This window comes from Watersipora subatra, chromosome 6 (genome assembly GCF_963576615.1).
Source record: "Watersipora subatra chromosome 6, tzWatSuba1.1, whole genome shotgun sequence".
In the NCBI taxonomy this organism is placed as follows: domain Eukaryota; kingdom Metazoa; phylum Bryozoa; class Gymnolaemata; order Cheilostomatida; family Watersiporidae; genus Watersipora; species Watersipora subatra.
The window spans coordinates 44,616,747-44,636,689 of record NC_088713.1 but is presented as its reverse complement, the minus strand read 5'-3'; the positions used below and the strand labels follow the sequence as shown (position 1 = coordinate 44,636,689).

Below are 19,943 nucleotides of genomic sequence, written 5' to 3'. Positions count from 1 at the left end.
GTTAAAATAAAATGAAAATTTTCCCGCTTTCCTAAGAAAGGAACAGGAATATCAATGCAAAAAAACTCAGAGCTAATCCAGTTTGCAAAAAATGTGGCAGCACATCCATACTAAAGGTAAATATGTTATTAAGGCTGCGCTGAACAACAAAAATTGATGGTAAAAAAAATTGCAAACTGATATAACTTGCAGCTTTCAAAATTCCCCGCAGCCTTAAGCTAAACTCTAAACTCTAAATGCAGTTCTAAACTAAAAACAACTAAAGATAATTTTCTGGTGATATTCAATCGCTGACATCAACTGATTTGCGCAGCTAGAAGCGATACAAACACAGTGTTGAAAAGCTACTAAAATAGTAGTGAAAAAAGCATTTTAATAGTTTTATTAATAAAAATAAAGCTAAAAGTAAATGTATTTAATTTAGCATTTAAATTACTTTAGCCGCCTCAAGTGAAGCCGTCTCAACCACTTGAGGCAGCCCGAGTGAGCAGCATCCTCTCGTCTGCTTTCTGGCCACTTTTTAGGACACAAATTAGTTGAGAACCTCATCAGACTTAGACAGTTTTATCTGCTATTATGAATTACAGTAGACCCTTGATCACGGCCTCCTTGCTTTACGATCATAACACTAAAAAATTTAATGTCCAGATGTTTTTCTCAAAAACATCAAAATAGCTGAAAAATCCAATTATCTATATATACATATTACGGTTCAATTTTAAGCGGGAATATCGTCTATATAAACTAGCTTCTATTAACTATTACCTAGATTAACTATTTGACCTAAAAGACATGCTATTAATTATCACAAAAAATACAACCGTAATCAGGAATTACACTATAAAACACGGGGCAAATATGACTTATAATAACATTAAAAATGACTAAGCAAGAAAGTCCTGGAAAATCAGCCACAGCTAAATTCAAACTTGTTGTTTTAAACTACTTAATATTACAATGTGTAATTTTAAATTTGAACTTTTTAGTTGCAATTTAAGATACTATATTCGGCTCAGAGTGACCACAAGTTCATTTGTGCTACCTGATATGGAGTATGACTGCCAGTGGTGTTGCATTGATGCCTCCATCGATGATTCAGAGTCTGACCTTTGTGAGAGATTTCTTGCTAATGGAGGTACATAAGTTGATTCATCTCTGTATAAAATGAAAAAGGAATGAATATTGCATACTAAATATAACGTTTAATGCACAATGCGAACAATGCTCCAAAGAAGCGCAGTTATAGCAAATACAGTCCGCGAACTGTGATCATCTCTAAATAAACACTTTTCATGTTTGATATAAAAATGAAAAAAATATTTGTATCCACATAAGAAGTAATAACTAACAAAAAGCATCTAAAACATCTTAAACCAAACTACAACAGTCAAAAACCAACTCATCGAATGGTACGATTGGCCCAACAATGTCATTGGTTTAATGACAATAGGTCTGAAGATACAGCTTGGCCTAATTACCATGCCAAATCTCTTTATTCTAGCTACTGCAACTTTTATTATTATCGCCTCAACCAGAAAAACTTTAAAGCTGAAGATACTCGTTGTCGTATTTCAGCACATGCTGAAGCTTCTAAGTAAATTTTCAAGTTACAAAAAACAAAGAACTTTTTGGTATACGAAAATGAATTGAATATACATTTAATCCAATGAAAGTTTGCTATTTTAATTTGTGCGTACTGAATGAAAGCCTTTGATTTAGGTTTTCATATTTCTATTCTTGTCTTTATATCAATTTCAGACCAATCGTCATTAGACCCAAATGGTATATCGGACAAATTGGTTTTAGGCTAAATGTATTTGGACGAATTGGTCTATAAGGACAATTGCATTTGGGCCAACTAGAATTAGACTAACTATCGTTAGACAATTGTACCAATTCTGTTAGAGTAAGGTTAAGCTATATAAACAAAAGACTAGGTATATCTTTAGCTGAGGTAGAGAATTTTACCGAGAGTTTGGAATTTCTACTATTCAGAGTTGAAGCAGATTATTGTCGAATGCGAAAAGCTTAAAATAATATTTCTCTTATGTAATGTTAATGGTTCATATGGAAAAAAACTGTTCATAATTCCTAGTTCTAATAACAGATTATGTTCAACAACAACTATCCAAATGATATGATATACTAGCTAAAGATGATACACCGACAGTTGTTCTCCTCAAGCTCAAAATGATAATCCGTTAACATTATGAACTAAACCTGGTTATGGTGTCATTGTAGCTGCTTCCTGTTTGACTGTTGCTCCCAGCCTTTGCTCTGACATCAACTCCACTATCATCACTTGGACTTCGCATAGCCTATCACAAAACAAATACAAGTTAAATTTAAAAAATGGCAACCAATCACATAAGAGCTCAACCTATAAATGGCCAATAGGCAACTGATATAGACCACCCAAAGGCCACAGCAGAAACAATGAATCAAAACCGCAGCAAAAAACAGTAACTCCAGCAACCCATAGGCCCCTACTAGTAATCTAAGGAAAGCAACTACTTCAGGCAACCACTGAAAATATCTTACCGAACCAATTTGTTTCGAAAATTTTTCAAACCATTTATCCTGACCTCTAACGGAAGCTAGTAATCTCAAAAATTGCGCCAGCCACATATTTGGACCACCAGCAACTCAGTCTTAGTGTATATGGCATATGCCATCTATTGCGGATGCCCAGAAAGTTGCTCCATAGGTCGTACACAAGTAAATACTACTAAAATTTGTCCTTTGATCTAAGCAACTTGATTATGGAAGTATGGAGTAATACAAGCATTCAGAGTGGTAAACTAGCATCTAAAATACAATATTAAGGAACCCAGCAAAGAAAACAAGCTGATGCAAAAATACTATTTAGTAGATAGGCCACCAGAACATAGACCACCAGAACATAGACCACCAGAACATAGACCACCAGAACATAGACCAGCATAACATAGACCACCAGAACATAGAACCAGCAGAACATAGACCACCAGAGCATAGACCACCAGAACATAGACCACCAGAACATAGACCACCAGAACATATAACCACCAGAACATGGACCACCAGAACATAGACCACCAGAATATAGAATCCTACCCTCCAAACAAACAAACAAACACAGCTATGCTAGCTCATCACTGAGTCATGTGACACCTTATTGTAGTTAACAATAAACTACATGTATATCCACTGCATTATACTCATCTCATACAGCATGGAGACCAAATCAGATGCTTAAATAACAAAAAATAGTTATTGTGAGCAGCACACGTTTGCTGTCTTTGGTTGTTTGATAAAAAGCCTCAAGAGAAACACAAATTATACATTGCTAACGTTATTGGTGAGAATAACACACACTGCTATTGTGATTGGTAGGAATAACAGAATATTGCTATTGTGTTTTGGAGGAATAACCCACACTGCTATTCTTATTGGTGGAAACAACACTTACTGCTATTGTGATTAGTGGGTATACTACATACTGCTATTGTGATTAGTGGGAATAACGCATAAGGCTATTGTGATTGGTGAGATTAACACATATGACTATGTTTATTATTGGGAATAACACATACCAATTTAGTAGATATGTTAGCTGCTCTCATGCCCATCCTGGGCGGGTTCTACAACAGGGTTACAACACTCAACCAGTGAAAATAAAACTACCAGATAGTAGAAAAGACTTGTTAATTATTAGAAACATGAAAGAGTAATTAATCCATATTCAATCAATCAATATTGATAGAATATGTGATATGACGAAAGGCACCAGCACAAAATAGATAATCTCTATTCAATCAATCAATATTGATAGAAGATGTGACATGACAGTAGGCACCAGCACTAAGCACTCTTGATAACAATCACTACATTTCCATGTTTCCAATGGGTTTGGAGTTGCTTCCACTCCGAACCATAGAGATGGTAAAATCCGAACTCATTTGACGCCATTGCATTTTGCAAAATTTTTTCAATGGCTTTCGATGTGACAGTATGCTGACATCATAGAAATGCTCACTGCTGATGTATCCATATTGATAATAATCGGCCAAGCTCGCCTATCAGCTAACTGTACTACCCGGCGTTGCCCGGGTAAGAAAAAATTATTTGGACAGAAAATTGATTTGTATTTAACATATAAAAACATTTGCTATTGTAACTTTCAAACCACATATGAGAAAATCAGTGTTTCGTGTAGTTGAAATAATTTAAGAAAAAATAAAAACAACTGAAAGGGTTTTCCAACTTTGTCAAACAACTGTACCTTTCAAACTTTATATCATGAGGAAAATGTTTTGTGCAGGTCAAATAAAAAAAAAATTAAACAACTTTAAAAGGCTTTAGATGTAAATGTGAGATAATCAGCAAGCAATAGCTAAATTAAATTGGTTTTGCTACAATTACAATAAAATATTACTTGGTAATGATACAAGGGTAATGATACATGATATCTCGTACAATTAATACGAACTGAGAAAACAAAATAAAAATCCTGAGTATATTGAATTAATAACAACAATTCTTGAATAGAAGTGTGTATAAAAAATGTTACTGTTCCACCAGAAGCTATCAATCAAAACTTTAAATACGACGATACTGGTACAGATATAAGAATGAGATATCGTACTGTCTTAGTCTAGCCAAATGAAGAGAGAATGTCGAGGCTTCTTCTCCTCAAGGTAAAACAATTTCAGCGCATAACTACAAGGATCTCTGCTACAAAAACATTCTACTGCTACTCACTACTGTTTCTTCTTGACTTTCTACCTTAACATAAAAATTTACATGCTAAAGATAAGTTGCTCGTATGAGAATGACAAAACAACTAACTTTTAATGGGACTAGTTGACTACCCATGAACTCAAAAGTGACCGTGACCCGAAATGAGTCTACCATAACAAGTTTTGTTTTGAGCAACACATCTTGGGTCTTAAAAAGATCTATAGCACAACTCAAAAACGATGAAGCGGTAAGGAGCAAATCCGTCGGCAATGGGCAACTCCGAACCTATTCGAAGCAAGAAAACACAGTAATAGACTAAATGGTGCACTCATCATGAAAATAATATATAAAATTACCTTCCCATTGTCTCTTGGGCTATTTTCACTAGATGTGTGGGGACCCTCATCAGCTATTGCAACTAATGACCTGTTTCTCACTGACCCAACAGTCTGTGGATCTGTCACTATCGCTTGGTTAGAGCCATCAGTGATGAACTATAGAAAACCAGTTAAGGTCTGGTCAACTTGATGTACTACTTTAACACTTAGAAAAAGAGAACTATAGCTCCAAAAATACATACTCCGATATCAGGATATAAAATATCCTGTTATATATATCAGGATATATATATCCTGATATATATATATATCAGGATATATATATATATATCAGGATATAAATATATACTCCGACATCAGGCTTGGCTAGAAAATGTAGATAAAGAAAAGTTAATCAAATTTTCCATCTTGACTGCAGTCCAAATTTTAGAGAATTAAAAAGGATCTAATAGTATACTATTCCAGTTGGCGCAATAATAAATAATTAATGCAGTTACATGTATGTCTATATATATAAAAAAATATATACATAAAATAAGCATAAATCAAAATATGTATTGCATATCTCGAATATATATCGAATATGTATATATATATATATAATATACATCAGATATATATCGAATATATGTATCAAATATATACAAATCGAATATATATATTTATGTAAATTTTCACATCTACATCTCAATATATACCTATGTATATATAAATATATAATATATATATTCTATATATATGCCATAATGTATAGAAATATATTATATCATATAATTTTAGATATACGTATATGTATGAAGATGAATATATATTATATTATAAACAAATATTTATATACATACATATGCAGAAATATACACTACAATATAAAATATACGTATTTATATATTACCAAAGTTAATGTGGAAGTTGAGAGTTGAATTGTCAGCTGAACTAGATAAAAACAGATAGTGAAAATCTTGTAAACTAATCATCACCAGTCAATTCAAACATATAATATATTATATATAATATATTATATTATAAACATCATCACCAGTCAACTTACCATCTTGTTGCTCCTCACGCTTCCTTTACCATCTTGTAGCAGAGTAGATGCTGCTGAGTGGCTGGCGCTAGGAGGCCTCTTCTGAGTGGTTGATGGAGAAGCCTTGTAGCTCTCACTGGTAGAACTGTTGCTAGGAACGGAGAGAACACTTTCCAATGAAAAGTCTGACATCTGTTCCTGATTGCGGTCCAATCGGCTCTACAAAAATAGAAATGTTTTTATGTTAACCTTATATAAAGTACATGCATTATAAATATTTTTACTAACCTGGAAATCCCGAGTGCACCGAGAGATTGTCAGCTGTGCCAATAATGAACAAAGAATGAGTATATACACAATATTTACTATAATAAGAGCCGAGTCAGTCTGTCCGACACTATGCTAAGGATGTTAGGAAAAAAAATTCCACTACACAGGAATCAAACCCATATATTCAGATTTGAAGCTTCCACTGCTCCAATCGATCATCTTTTCACATCTAAGAATAATCTTGCATACAGTCATTACACATCATCTCCCACAGCTCACCGGACTACCAAAGTACTAATACATAATTATTAAAGCCTGGATGTTTGGCACAGGTGCTAGTATACCAGGCACCTATCCCAATGTTTCGGGTTCAAATCCTGATCAAAGGAAACTTTTTCCAACCTCAAATCGAGGCTTTGGATGGATACAGTTCTTCTTGTAATAAAGATTTGTCTTGCGATGCCATCGTTTGCCATTGTATGCACAAGCAGGCTAATTGCGTTTCTTTGCAAAGACTCACAATTTCTTTGTATCTATACACAACTCAGTCAAAAGAAATTGATGATTCAGCACAAATGACATGATAGGAATTCGAGTACTTGGCCTTGATCGATTTTCTGCATTTTCCATAAAATTCTCAGGTTAAAATAATAATCATTTATTTTGGAGAAACAAGTTGTCCAAATCATTATGGTATCCTTAAGGCATTCGCACTCACATATGTTTTTTTATGGGGATAGTTGTAGCAATTAATTTTCCCACATTTTATTTCAAAAAATGAAATTTTTGTAATTTTAAAAATTATTTTTCAAAATTGATTTTTGATAACCATACATCTAGTGAGCTGAACGAGTTATCTGGGTTCAAAGCATAGCTATGGGTTTATTTTATTCCTCACAGTAATACTATACGACAATTAAATTTTACTATAGCATTATTTTCACATTTTGACACCTTTATTATAACAATGACAAACCACAGTTGAAACCTGCCAAAAAAATAACCGTTATAAAAACAGGCCCGGTGTTGTAACGAATTTGAAAAAACTGCAAAAATCAAGTCAGCAGTTTTATTTAAAAAGTAGTTTTGACACGATATGGTATTATGTGGTACTGATATTTTGGCAGCATTATTTTTGGGATGTAGCTTTTGGCCAGCAAATTATTTTGAGCCGAGGTTAAAGCACCGTTTCTTAATGCTTTGAACTGGCTTTTGTCACGAGTCCTCATTTGAAGCAACCAGTTGTCATTACTTGACAGACAATTGGCAGTCGTGTTGAGCTCTTCTGCAGAAATGATTGGACATATTTTGAGTAAGAGAAATAAATTGAAACTTTCTCAGTTATTTGTAAAAAAGCATAGTAAGAAAGACCATAATGAAAAGACTTGAAGACTTGAAACCAAAAGCCAGTTGGTGTTTCAAAAACACACTTGAAGACACCAGAACAAATCCAGTTCAACGTATTTAAAAATAGCACTAAAACATTACATCATCAAAGCATCGACGCCAAAACATTAAATCGTCAAAGCAACGACACAAAATATTACATTATCAAAACATCAACACCAAAACATTGCATCTTCAAAGCAACGACGGCAAATAATATCAGACTCATTCTCACAATACTCTGATTATATGGTGACCATCCGGTGGCTGGTTCACACTATACTGTATCACAGAACGTCAAAATTCTTCCCAGAATGCATCAGTGATCAACCATGATAGCAATGTTCAGAATATCACAAACCCATCTGCGTTTACATTGGTGAATAATCTGTGACAGCATATATCATTACACAATGCAGTTGCTAAAACGGCAAAATACTAGTCCCACAAAAACTATTATAATCGAAAATATAGTTAAGCGATCCGCGGTAGCTAATCACCTCAGTCAAAAAGGTGCACATTGGACAAACTGTCATACATGCTTGGCAAAACATCAGAAAAGTTGCAATGTTTCCTGACATATCGGCATTGTCATCGGTTTACGGTGCACATGGCCAATGAACAATCATTGAGAGGACAACTTCAACACACGGCCAATCTGTGAATTAGCTTCTAACGTATCCTTGCAAAACTTTCAAGCTTCGAATGTTTCACCCGACTGGTAGAAAATTTTTTAGCTTAGAACTTTACACAGTAAAGTGACAGGTGACAGTGTGACAGGTGACAGGTGTACAGTGACCCAGGAAATGGGTCAACTTATAGAATGTTTCACAGAGTTACTCAACTACCTTGAGAGAATGTACTTCATATTTCAAAACCAGCTGATCGAACTTGTCTCCATCTTGAGCTCTAATCAGAGCTCGAAGGTCATGAAACATCTGAAACTACAAACATCAAAGGTTAAAGCTCCAACAACTATCCTAAGATGAAATGTAACAAGTTCAAATCCCACTCGATTTAATCTTTTTTCACTAGCTCAAACATTGACTTCAAACAGACTAATGATGGATGGCCATGCCTTTTATTACAGCAAATATTGTTATGCATATTGTAGACTAAGAACTATGCTGAAGACATATTTGCTAAACTTAGGAGGGGTTTGATGATTCCATCCACACTCTGTTTTGGATACTTAGTCTAGATTAGGCTGGCTATAAATTCTATTTATCAACACTTATCCTCAAATTGACCTACTGTAAGAAAGAACTACAGTCAACACCTTAAAACAAGTGAGGCTGTGAGTACCTTGGAGTGAGTATTGAAAAGTTCCTGTAGTGCAACAACCAAAGCTTCTACTGAGACAAAACCTTTGCTGTACTCATCCAGGTAAAACTTGAGAGTGCCTGCAGAAAAAGGACGAAAGTTAAAAACTGACTTACCGAGTTGTACAATTAGTTGCTAGATAATAGAACAAAACTATTATTTTGCATGAAATTAATATAAAACTTTATAATGAATGTATTCACCTAAAGATCAATGAAACATGATGAGACATTAAGACGCAGTGTAAACTATCTAACAAATTAAAAGATCGGATATTGCTAATAGCTAATGTGTATTTCATTCCTTGCAATAATCGTATTGTAAAGTTATATTTTACAATACCATTATGAAAATGATATTTTACAATACCATTCCTATAACAATGGCAAGCCATTGTCGAAACCTGCCAAGAATATTCATAGTTATAGGAAGTGGGAAAACCACGACCGCCTACGTACTCACAGGACGCTGTACTTAGAGAAAATGACATTAACACAGATATCTAGCTGAGTGTAAAAGTGTGGCCGCAAAATGTTTAAAATGTACACTAAAGCATCTGAAGGTGCATAACCAGAACTAAACTCAACAAGTTATCATTTCATGCCTGATGGTTGTGCGATTATATTTGGTTTTTTTGTGTGTCAGCATTAAATGACAAAATAGAACAAATATGGCACCGCTGACAATACTGTAACCAGTTAAACAAATGTTTGGTTATGCCTAGCTAAATAAAATTGAGCAAAAACTAATTCATTCAGTTGCAAGCTTTGAGGCCAATGCACACTATCGCTCAAATCAACGTTTAGCTGTGCGGATGAACGGCAATGGTTTGCCCTCTTGATTTCATAACCAACGATAAAGTGTACAGACTATGAGTGATTAGCTGTCTGTGATCGCTAACTAACAAACCATAGAATTTATGAAATTGCATTCCTGATATCACGGATCCTTTTGCTATATTTTAATTATTTGATTATGTAATTTATCACAAGTGTAGTTCTTCGCCATGCTTGCCGAATGATATTGATATTCGCAGCTGTTAAAATTAGATCGATAAATTTATTTAATTATATTCAAACAAAATATAAGAAATAAAATATGTCACAGATATTTTAAATCTGGAAAAACTTAAATTTAACACCAGTAGTTCGGTGAACTCATCATTTGGATGCTGTAAGCTAATACCATATTGCCCCAAAAGTATTCAATAATTCATTATTCCGGAATTTTAGGACTATTTCTCGCAGCAGGGTAAAAAGGCAAATAAATATCATTTAGTTTAATAATATTTTGGCAGTGGGTAAAATCCATGCTAAACCTCTTGAAACAGCCAGAAAGAGAAAGTAGGCCACTACAACATATCCCCAACTAACCTCTCTCTTCATCATTAAGCAGTCTTCTGGCCTGCTCATCAATCCTTGTGTAGTTGTGTGCGGGAATTACAGTACTATTGGTTAACATTAACTGCGAGCCTGCTCCTTTAGTAAAAGCATTCTGTAAGACATTGAATATTCACAAAAAATTAGCTAAAGCCGGTCAATACCAATAATTCAAATCTATTTTGAGATAATACAGACAGATTATCGCATAGTCTATAGCCAATTAGGGATTGAATTTGATCACAACCAACGATAATACAATAACATTTACTAAAAGGTGTGATAAGAAAAAAATAGCAGACAGAAATAATTATTAATTAGTGTCTATTTTTATATGTTATTATAGTATACATAAATATTATATATAACATATGCATTTATATAATATGTACTTATGTATAATAAATACATGTATATAATGCATGCATACATATAATATAAGCATATACGGTATATATAATATAGGCGTATACAGTGCATAATCCATTTTGGAAAATAATTCGTTTTGGAAGCAGTTTCACAAGTAGAAAACTTTGTAAGGAGAAGCTGGTTTTATCATATAAACGCCGTAATTCGTTCCAACCCTCCCCAAAACTCAGACATAACTTTTTTATAGAATATGAATACATGTTTAAATAACATCGCGGCATAATAGCCTACATGGAAAAAACTACACATCGGAAAAACAGAAATAACCAGGAAAAAACAGAATTTTTTCTACTCTGTATGTGATATACCGTAACTCCAAATTATATAGCGAATAAAATAAAACATTTGTCATTTACTTACTTTCACAAGCAAAAGGAACTGAGAGACTTTTAAATTCTACCAAACCGAAAGCAAATGGGCCAAAGTAGGAAAAGCCTTTCGGTGTTTCATGTCTAGAAATATCTTTGGCAAATCAAAGCAAGATTTTATTCAAAAAAGGTTTTATAATTTAAATATTTTATATGCATTATGTTTCACTAAATATATAATATATACATATGTATAATATAAGCATATATATATGCACACTTATTCTACATAAACCCTTCAGATCTACTCTGACTACTTTGTTAGCTACAACAAGCTCAACTATGGAACTTCTCACAAATGAAAGAGCCAAGAACCCTGAGAGTTAGGAACAAATGTTGTAAGGTAAAAAAATACTTTACAACAGGCATTGACTTATAAGATGATAGCAACAATCCAGAAAATATTTATCATTGCTGAAAGAACTCGAGTCAGCGATAATTATTAGCAGCTGGGTGATTGCTAAATCCATCTTAAGGGGTCAGGGACCCAAATAAAGACAGGGTAAGTGGTTCACAGAACCTGATGAAAGTGTCCCATAAGAGAAGATATATATGGGTTAGAGTATAAGATAAAAGAGAACATATATATGGATTAGATAACGTGATGAAAGCGTGAAACAAATCGTTGGATACAAAATGAAAACCATTAATAATTATCAGGAGGTGTATATGTTAGTAGGAAGCGGTCACGTATCCACCCTTACCGCAGCATCCGAGGTTTGACTAGACTCTATCTATGGAAATCACTTTTATGATAACGAAAAAAATGGTACAAACATTGAAAGCCTTTTTGATTTCTTGCTAATAGTGGCACACGGAATGCCCTTCAGAATCCAGTTGTGTACTGATAACAACTGATAACAACCGATCGCAACTGCAAAACCGATGCGTTGGGATTAGGAACTTTGAAAGTGATCAGATGACTAGGTATTTATATGCTCTATGAGGCATCACTCATCAGCCTGATCTAAAGGTTCGGCCACACGTGCCGATTTTCCATTGGTTCTGTCCAAAATCACGAAATGAGTGAACAACACAGAAATATTTGGCCGAAATTTACAGAATTGTTCGAGCTGTGCATTCAAACTGAAATCAATGACGAAACGCTTCTTATTGGCTAAACAAATTATTGGCGAGCACGATTTTAGCAGCTTTCGCAATTGGTATAGTCCATGACACGTATTACGACACACAAGAAAAGTACCAGTGCAATTCAACATAGTACATACGATGTGACTGCTTAGATTGCGCTATTGTTGGTTTTTCATTGCTCGGACACCATGGCTACAAATAGTTTCTTTCTTATTATTAAATTTTTTTATGTAGCAGCAAAAGTTCTGTTGTTGAAATAGTTGCCATCTTTAGCGTAATCAAGTCAATTGCATCGTATTTACGATGGCAAACTGAGTTAGTATTTTTCTCGCAGTTCGCGTTGTGTGCCTCCGACTATATAAATTGCAAAAGCGGCTAGAATCGTGCTTGCTAATAATTTGTTTAGCCAATAAGAAGCATTTCGTTGACGATTTCGGTGTGTACGCACAACTCTGATAATGCTGTGAATTTCGGCCAAATAATTCTGTGTTTTTCATTCATTTCGTGATTTCGGTCAACACCAACAAAAAAATCGGCACGTGTGGCCGTACCTGAACATCTCCTTTACAATCTTTCTTTACAATATTTACAAAAACATAAATCATCATAAGACTTAAACAAAGACTTTGCTTTGATGCAGTACGAAAGGCCGCCAAACCTTCCAAATCTCCTACAAATGCTAGACTAAAAACCAACTTCATAACCTACCTTCTGTCGTTCTACCTCTCTATATTTCTTCCTGTCCAAGGAGCCTGGGTACCTGTGAGCCCTACGTGAATCAACTGATACTGAAGAGTGATTCCTCCGGGTTTGTGACCTTGACCTTCGATCTGATACACTGTGAGATCTTGACCTCGACGTCTGCAGATAAAACATACTAACTAGAATAGATTAAAACATACTCTATGTTTAAAATAGATAAATCAGTTGAGTTCAAGTGATGATGTAGAGAGATATCAAAAGTATGGCAAATTCTTTGAATGCAGAGGCAAAATAACTTAAACCATTAAAATTCACCATAACTACACATATCACACGTGTTTCCATGCTTTGAATGGGTTCCGAGTTGCTTCACTCCAAATCATTAAAACGGTAAAATTCAAATGCGTTTGATGCCATTTTGATTTGCTAAATTTGCGTGAAGGCATCTGATATGAGGCAAACACATACTGCTGATGAATCCTAATCGATAATACTCCGTTAAGCTTTCCCCAGTGGAGGTACAAAAATTATAACACACAACAACGCAGATCCTAGCTACCAAAACGTTCCACTGCTACTCACCACTGTTTTGCTAGAATTTTTAAGTTTATATTAATATTTGCATGCTACGGATGTGCGAAGATGACGAAATAACTAATTTTTAATGTAACTAGTGAACTACGCATTAATTCAAAAATGATCATGACCAAAAAATGCATCAAATTTAACAAGTTTTGTTTAAGGAACACCTCACGAATCTTAAAAAGTGCAATTCAGAATCATTGAAACAAGAGGGTAAGAATACATCAGCAGTGGGCAACTCCAAACCCACTCAAAGCGTGGAAACACAATGATTAGTAATTTAGCCTGGATACTAAACAGTTATATTGAAGTCTCACCAGTAGATCGGTTCTGTCTATCTTGGCATGCGGCAGCTTTCCGACATATTTTAGTGTCAGCATCATGTGCCGAGACCTTTTCAAAGCTTTCACAGCATCCCTGTGTGTGATCTCCACACACTGCGTGTCTATGGGACATATTAGAAGCCTGTTATTGACAAGAATCTATTTCAGCAATCAATCAATCTTGGCCGATGTATAAAAAACATTAGGTAATTGGATAATTGAGCTTGGGATGACCAGTTGCTTACACCGAATGAATTATTTGGTTTTGAAAAATTCAATTATTTAATTTTAACATTAGACCGGCGTTGTCTATGATTTCTTTCATTTATAACCAGCCTGCAGCACGCGCCTATATTTAAAAAACAAGGAGACACACCACTTTCATGACATCAATCCATGAATGCGTCCTTTTGAGATCAATTGTCCTTAATACATGCAAATACGCATTCTTGAGTTTCTAGTCAGATGGGCGTTAAAGACTCTGGTTCACAAAAACGAGGCAAAGTTTTGAAACCAAATAAGTATTTTGCGGATCCGATAGAAGGCACATACAACATGTGTATAAATTTTGAATGAAATTGACCAAAAATTGTGGAAATGCACAGACAAAAACACGCACTATATAAACTGTGTACAAAGAACATTAAAATGCATAAAATTGATAACTTGAGAGTCGTTTACTCTTGGAAGATTGACAACATATGACAACCTGCAATAATCAGTAAAAACAAGGAATATTAATGCGAAAGACAGACAAGGATGCAGTTAGAGCCTGTCAGGTAAACTGAGCAGGTGCTACACCCCACTTGAAATCTCCAAAAGGTATAAAAATTAGAGCAAGCATAGATATACCATGATGTCATGATGAAAGCCATTCGGGTAAAATAGTTAATGGATTTCTCATGTAACATCATGAATCGATGTCTATGGTACTGTTACCTATTGACTGCCCAGTAGTCACGCTAAATACTTGCCAACACGAGGTTTACATGCATCTTAAATACAGTTCTATGTTACGTGTTAACTACCATGATGAGCCAATCACTACCAGTGTTTACATGGTGTAAAATATGAAATTGTCCTCTCCACATGCAAACTAACAGACCTGGCGTAAACTACAATATTTCACAGCAAAACCCAATATTAAGCAATAAAAACTTTCTCACCATTGACAGCCAGGACCTGGTCACCAACTCTTATGCCTGACCTCTGAGCTGCCGAGTTGTGATCTACACCTGTTATGTAAATGCCCAGACCGTATTCTGAGCCACCCCGAATCATTAGTCCGAGACCGTGGCCCTTCTCTATCCGCAGGTTAATCTGAGGAGAACAGATAAAAGAATCAGACATGTTACTACAAAGCAGAACTTTATATATAAGGTGGACAATGTAAATGGAATGACTGACACAAATGGGTCAGTTTTTTGGAAGCCACGGGATGAGGACCCACGGGATGAGGACCCACTTTTGTTATTTATTATTATACAGGTTTTTACATAATATCGTATTATTTTCCATAATATTTTACTTTCATTACTTTGTCACTAGTGAAATTGAGTTCTCAATGTTTTTTTTCAGCTGTATAGTTGTCTTAAGATAACTTTACAGCTGAAAAAACATCAATAACAGGAAAAAGATTCTTTTTTTAACTTTTTCACTGTGGATTTTTTTGCTAGTTTTGATGGAATTAATCTAAAAAATGCAATTCTTTAAAATTTAGCGGAGAAAAACAAAATTTTCAATTCACTACCGTTTTTTTTAGTTTGTTCACAAAAATCAACTTTGGAATTTTATAAAACTATTTGTTACCTTTCCAAACTTTATTGTATAGAATCTTCAAAGGTTGGTAAACATGCTGATAAGTGGTGAGACTTCTCACTAAGTTTGAAGAGATTAAGGCCAAAAAAAGAAATGTTTCCAAACTTATCCATAAAACGAAAATAATTCCATACTTATTTATAATACTCTGCGATTGAAAATTCTCAATGAACCCGTTTCCTTTGGAATAACCTAATTATATTAAATAAATATATTAAATTATACTAAATAAATATATTAATATATATTAAATAAAAAAGTCAGATTCTTGTCCTTACTACGATTTTCACCAGAGAATTCTTTGCTACTAAATCAGAAAAAAGTGACTATCTAAAACAAAAAAGCAAAAGAAAAAAATTAAATTGTAGGTCAGATACCAAATATCTCAGTTCTTGGAGTTATCTCATTTATGTCTGCGCAAATATTGTTCCAATTCCAATTCATTTATTGCCTTCAAAGTAGCTTTCTAAAAATGTCTAAGTTTCACAACGTTTTAATCTTTTTAGTGCCAGACAATTTTGGCTCAAGATTTCATTTGGAGCTAACAAAAAGCCGACATGACTGCAGAGCATCGTATTATTCTGCTTACTACGCTAAATCGCAAGTTTTCGGTATCTGACAAGCATAAACATACAAATATTTGAAGTAAATGTTGAGCAGAGATCATAATAAACAACAAAGATTTTTAATGCATAGGATATATATGCACGCTGCCGACATTAGTAGAACTTTAATGACGTTCCTCCGTTTGCGTGACACGAGTTTATAAGTTTTCATACTTTTTATCAAAGTCGGGATCTAACATAAATTCATTACAAAAACTAACCTTCCTTTCATCTTGGCTTGAAATAAGACTCATTCCGCTCCTGCGAGAGACAGACGAACTCGGTGTGTTTCCCATCCCAGACGCCAATGGAGGCGGACTACATGACCTACCATTCGTGTCAACCCATGTGTAAGTCTCCTGTCTACAAGAATATCTCACGCCATTAGTAATAACTTTTGTATATGAATGCAGAAACTGGAAAAAATTATGAATGCTAAGGAAATGGCTGGTTGCTATGACAACAAAGTAGAGTTAATGAAGCATGAAAAATGACGAGAAGTTTCGATAAATAGAAATGTAAAAAACAAAAAAATTTTATTTTTTAAAGTGGCGGAGTGATAATTCTTTAAATTAATGAAAAAAAACATTGAAAAAGAAAACTGTTAATTGAAATGTATACCCAAAAATTAGGGAATAGCAGAAATGGTACCAGCCAGAACTATGAAATGGTATGAACCATGAATGGAGGCACCCAGAGTCAGTACCACCTATATGGAAGTATGATACCAAGTATCCAGTGGTCATGTGGGTGGGCCACAACAAAAACACACAAAATGACAATCTAAAAAAATTTAGACATGGAAATGACCAGAAAAACTTGAAGCATCGATGAGAGACTCGATGAAACAAAAAAAGAAGCCAAGACAGTTCATGTGGAGTATGAAAAAGCTATGAGTAGGCTGTGTGTGATGACAAGAGTAGGAGGCAAAACTGGAAAAACCCAGACAGGCCTGACACTCTGAACAAAAACCACCCCACTGAGCTAATAGATAAAAGTCTGTTGCAGTTATTATGCAAATAAAAAGACATTTTGTCGAATAAGCTACAGAAAAGACAGCAGTACCTGATAGCCAGCGTATTCTGTGTCCCAGAATGCTTCACTGTAAGGGTGAGAGATCTGGCAGCGTTGAGTATCGAGGCTGCATCTTGCCGACTAGTCTGAGAAAGGTCAATGTCATTTGCCTCGAGTATCTCGTCACCAACAGAAAGACCTTGAGTAAATGCATCTGACAAAGTGTCCACAGCAGCCACAAATATACCTGTGAAATAAGGCACTTTTGTTAACAGATCAGTGAGAAAGTGAAGATGTTATCTGGGTAGGTACAGCTAGTATGGATTTTGACACTCCCGTAGTATAATACTGGAGTCATAAACTTAAAAATATATTATATTATTACTGATAAATTAACGTGTTTGTGCTAAAAAATGACATGCTATTACAGCATCTTGTATAAATGAAATTTTACGACATTTTTTCAATTCCACAATATTGAGGCATAAAAAAAGGTAAGACATCCAACATCCTTGGCGAGATTAGAACCAACGACCTTCTGCTTTGCAGTCTACAGCACTAACCACTATCTATATATTTTTTCAGTGTTGGTATGTGTATCATTCCACCTATAGCTATTGAAATCTTGGATAAAGAATCCGTATTGCAGAAGATTTGATCTCAGCCCCTGTGGTTCACCAGTCCGACGCCTTACCAATTCAGCCAGACAAGCTTGATGAGTTCATTAGGCGATATATGTCACTATATGGGAGCAAACACAATACCACTTTCCGTCACGACGCAAAGTCATGAGAAGCGATAGCTTTTATTAGTAAGCTTACTCAAATTATCCATTGGCAATGTGCCAGGCTAATAGCAAGTGGCAGGCAACTCTCATTACCTTTCATTGCTTAAAAGCTGATTTTTAAAAGAGAAAGTATCATTGGTTTACCTGGCTGGCCGCTTGTTCCTGATTTGATAGAAAAACCAACACCTTCCATATCAGGTACTATCTGTATAATGTCCAAATCTCCAGACAAGTCTGCCAATTAAATAAATCATATGGAGTCGTCTTCACATTACATCATATACGCAATAGAATTTGAAAACTTATGCTGTGTGTATTTTCATTTGTATTAAATTATAAGAACATGGGAATTGTGCCATATATCTAGAGTTACCATTAAGTAATTTGATGCATTGCAGATTCCATAGTTCAGTAACCGACATAGCTAATATTTATAATGGCTACTTTTATCATTTCATTGTGATGAGCTTTTGGGGTGACATGACAGATATTTTCCCTTATTAGGATAATAAAATCAGTACAATGTGATTAAGTTTTAAATGGCCATTGCCTGCACAAACAATTTTGTGTAAACAAAAAAGTTTCAAAATCAACAGATATTTACTCCTATATTTTATCAAATACCTATTAATTTGTCTAGCTAATGGATTATTTGGATAATATTTTTTATAAATATTCAGATTTATTCAGAAAACTATTTAATATATTTTCTGGATAATAATTTTCACAAGTATTCAGTTTTATTTAATTAAAACTTGATAGATTATTTGAACAGTGATTTTTTATAAATATTCAGTTTTATTTAAATAGTACTTCAGCTAATAGATTATTTGGATAATAATTTTTACAAGTGTTCATTTTATTCTGACAATTCTCAATAGACTTTTTGGATAATGATTTTACAAGTATTCATTTTTATTCTGATAACACCCAGGAGATTTCCAGGATAATAATTTTCCTAAGAGTTCCCTGTTATCCAGATAATATTTAATAGATTATTTAAATAAAAAAATTATTAAGTATTCATTTTTATTCTGATAATCCTTGATAAATTTGCGCCATAAAAACTAAACAAAGTTGTTTTTATCTTGATAACACCTAGTAGATTCTCTGGATAATAATTATTATAAGTATTCAGATAACAGTACTAGTACTAAATAAACTATCCAGATCACCTTATTCAAAAGAAAGGTCAAACCAAACAAGAAAAACTGACACCCACAATTTGTCAAGTCACAACTATAACTAACCTTGCACAGGTCTTTCTCTAGACCGTGATCTTTGTCTGCCTCTAGACAGTGATCTATGAGTTATTCCTAAAGGAGCATTGCTGCGTCTGCTGTTGGTGGCTCGAGATCTCGGACTGTAGCCAGTTAGAGGTGACGACGAACCAATCGCCAAACGACTTGCGGCTTGGTCGCCACGGGCAACGGCTGCTGACAACTGAACACACTTGTCAAACTCGGCGATGTCACTCGGCGGAAGAACGAGCCGTATCATCGGCACCTGTAGTAAAAACGTTGTTTATGTGATTTCTAACAAAATGAAGCATATGGATGGGGAAATCATTACAAATCCTCACAATATTATGAAGTTGTCTTCACCTTCACACCATAGACACATTCTATGTCATAGACAAAATTGACAATAAATAAATCTTTGCTATTGTAAGTAGCCGTGTCCATTCATCCAAAGTCACAGTTGCATGTTGGAAAACAAAATTGCATCGCAGGAGATTTGAACTCTGATCTTCAGATTTGCAACCAGACGTACTACCA

At 34.5% G+C, this 19,943-nt stretch overlaps 1 protein-coding gene across 3 annotated transcripts in view; it reads right to left on the bottom strand.

Annotated features, from left to right (window-relative positions):
* LOC137398555 (whirlin-like) overlaps positions 1-19,943 on the bottom strand; it is a 44,192-nt gene that overhangs the window by 12,549 nt on the left and 11,700 nt on the right. For 2 of the 3 annotated variants that reach the window (XM_068084684.1, XM_068084685.1), the window contains exons 4-18: positions 19,416-19,671; positions 18,310-18,399; positions 17,430-17,625; positions 16,586-16,727; positions 15,108-15,261; positions 13,936-14,063; positions 13,043-13,195; positions 10,440-10,560; positions 9,049-9,146; positions 8,592-8,687; positions 6,109-6,306; positions 5,079-5,216; positions 3,576-3,623; positions 2,221-2,318; positions 1,043-1,155 (exon numbers count right to left, since the gene is read on the bottom strand). In XM_068084684.1, coding sequence (XP_067940785.1) covers positions 1,043-1,155; positions 2,221-2,318; positions 3,576-3,623; positions 5,079-5,216; positions 6,109-6,306; positions 8,592-8,687; positions 9,049-9,146; positions 10,440-10,560; positions 13,043-13,195; positions 13,936-14,063; positions 15,108-15,261; positions 16,586-16,727; positions 17,430-17,625; positions 18,310-18,399; positions 19,416-19,671 — 2,029 coding nt within the window. The remainder of the gene's footprint in view (positions 1-1,042; positions 1,156-2,220; positions 2,319-3,575; positions 3,624-5,078; positions 5,217-6,108; positions 6,307-8,591; positions 8,688-9,048; positions 9,147-10,439; positions 10,561-13,042; positions 13,196-13,935; positions 14,064-15,107; positions 15,262-16,585; positions 16,728-17,429; positions 17,626-18,309; positions 18,400-19,415; positions 19,672-19,943) is intronic. The other variant, XM_068084686.1, reaches the window with a different exon arrangement.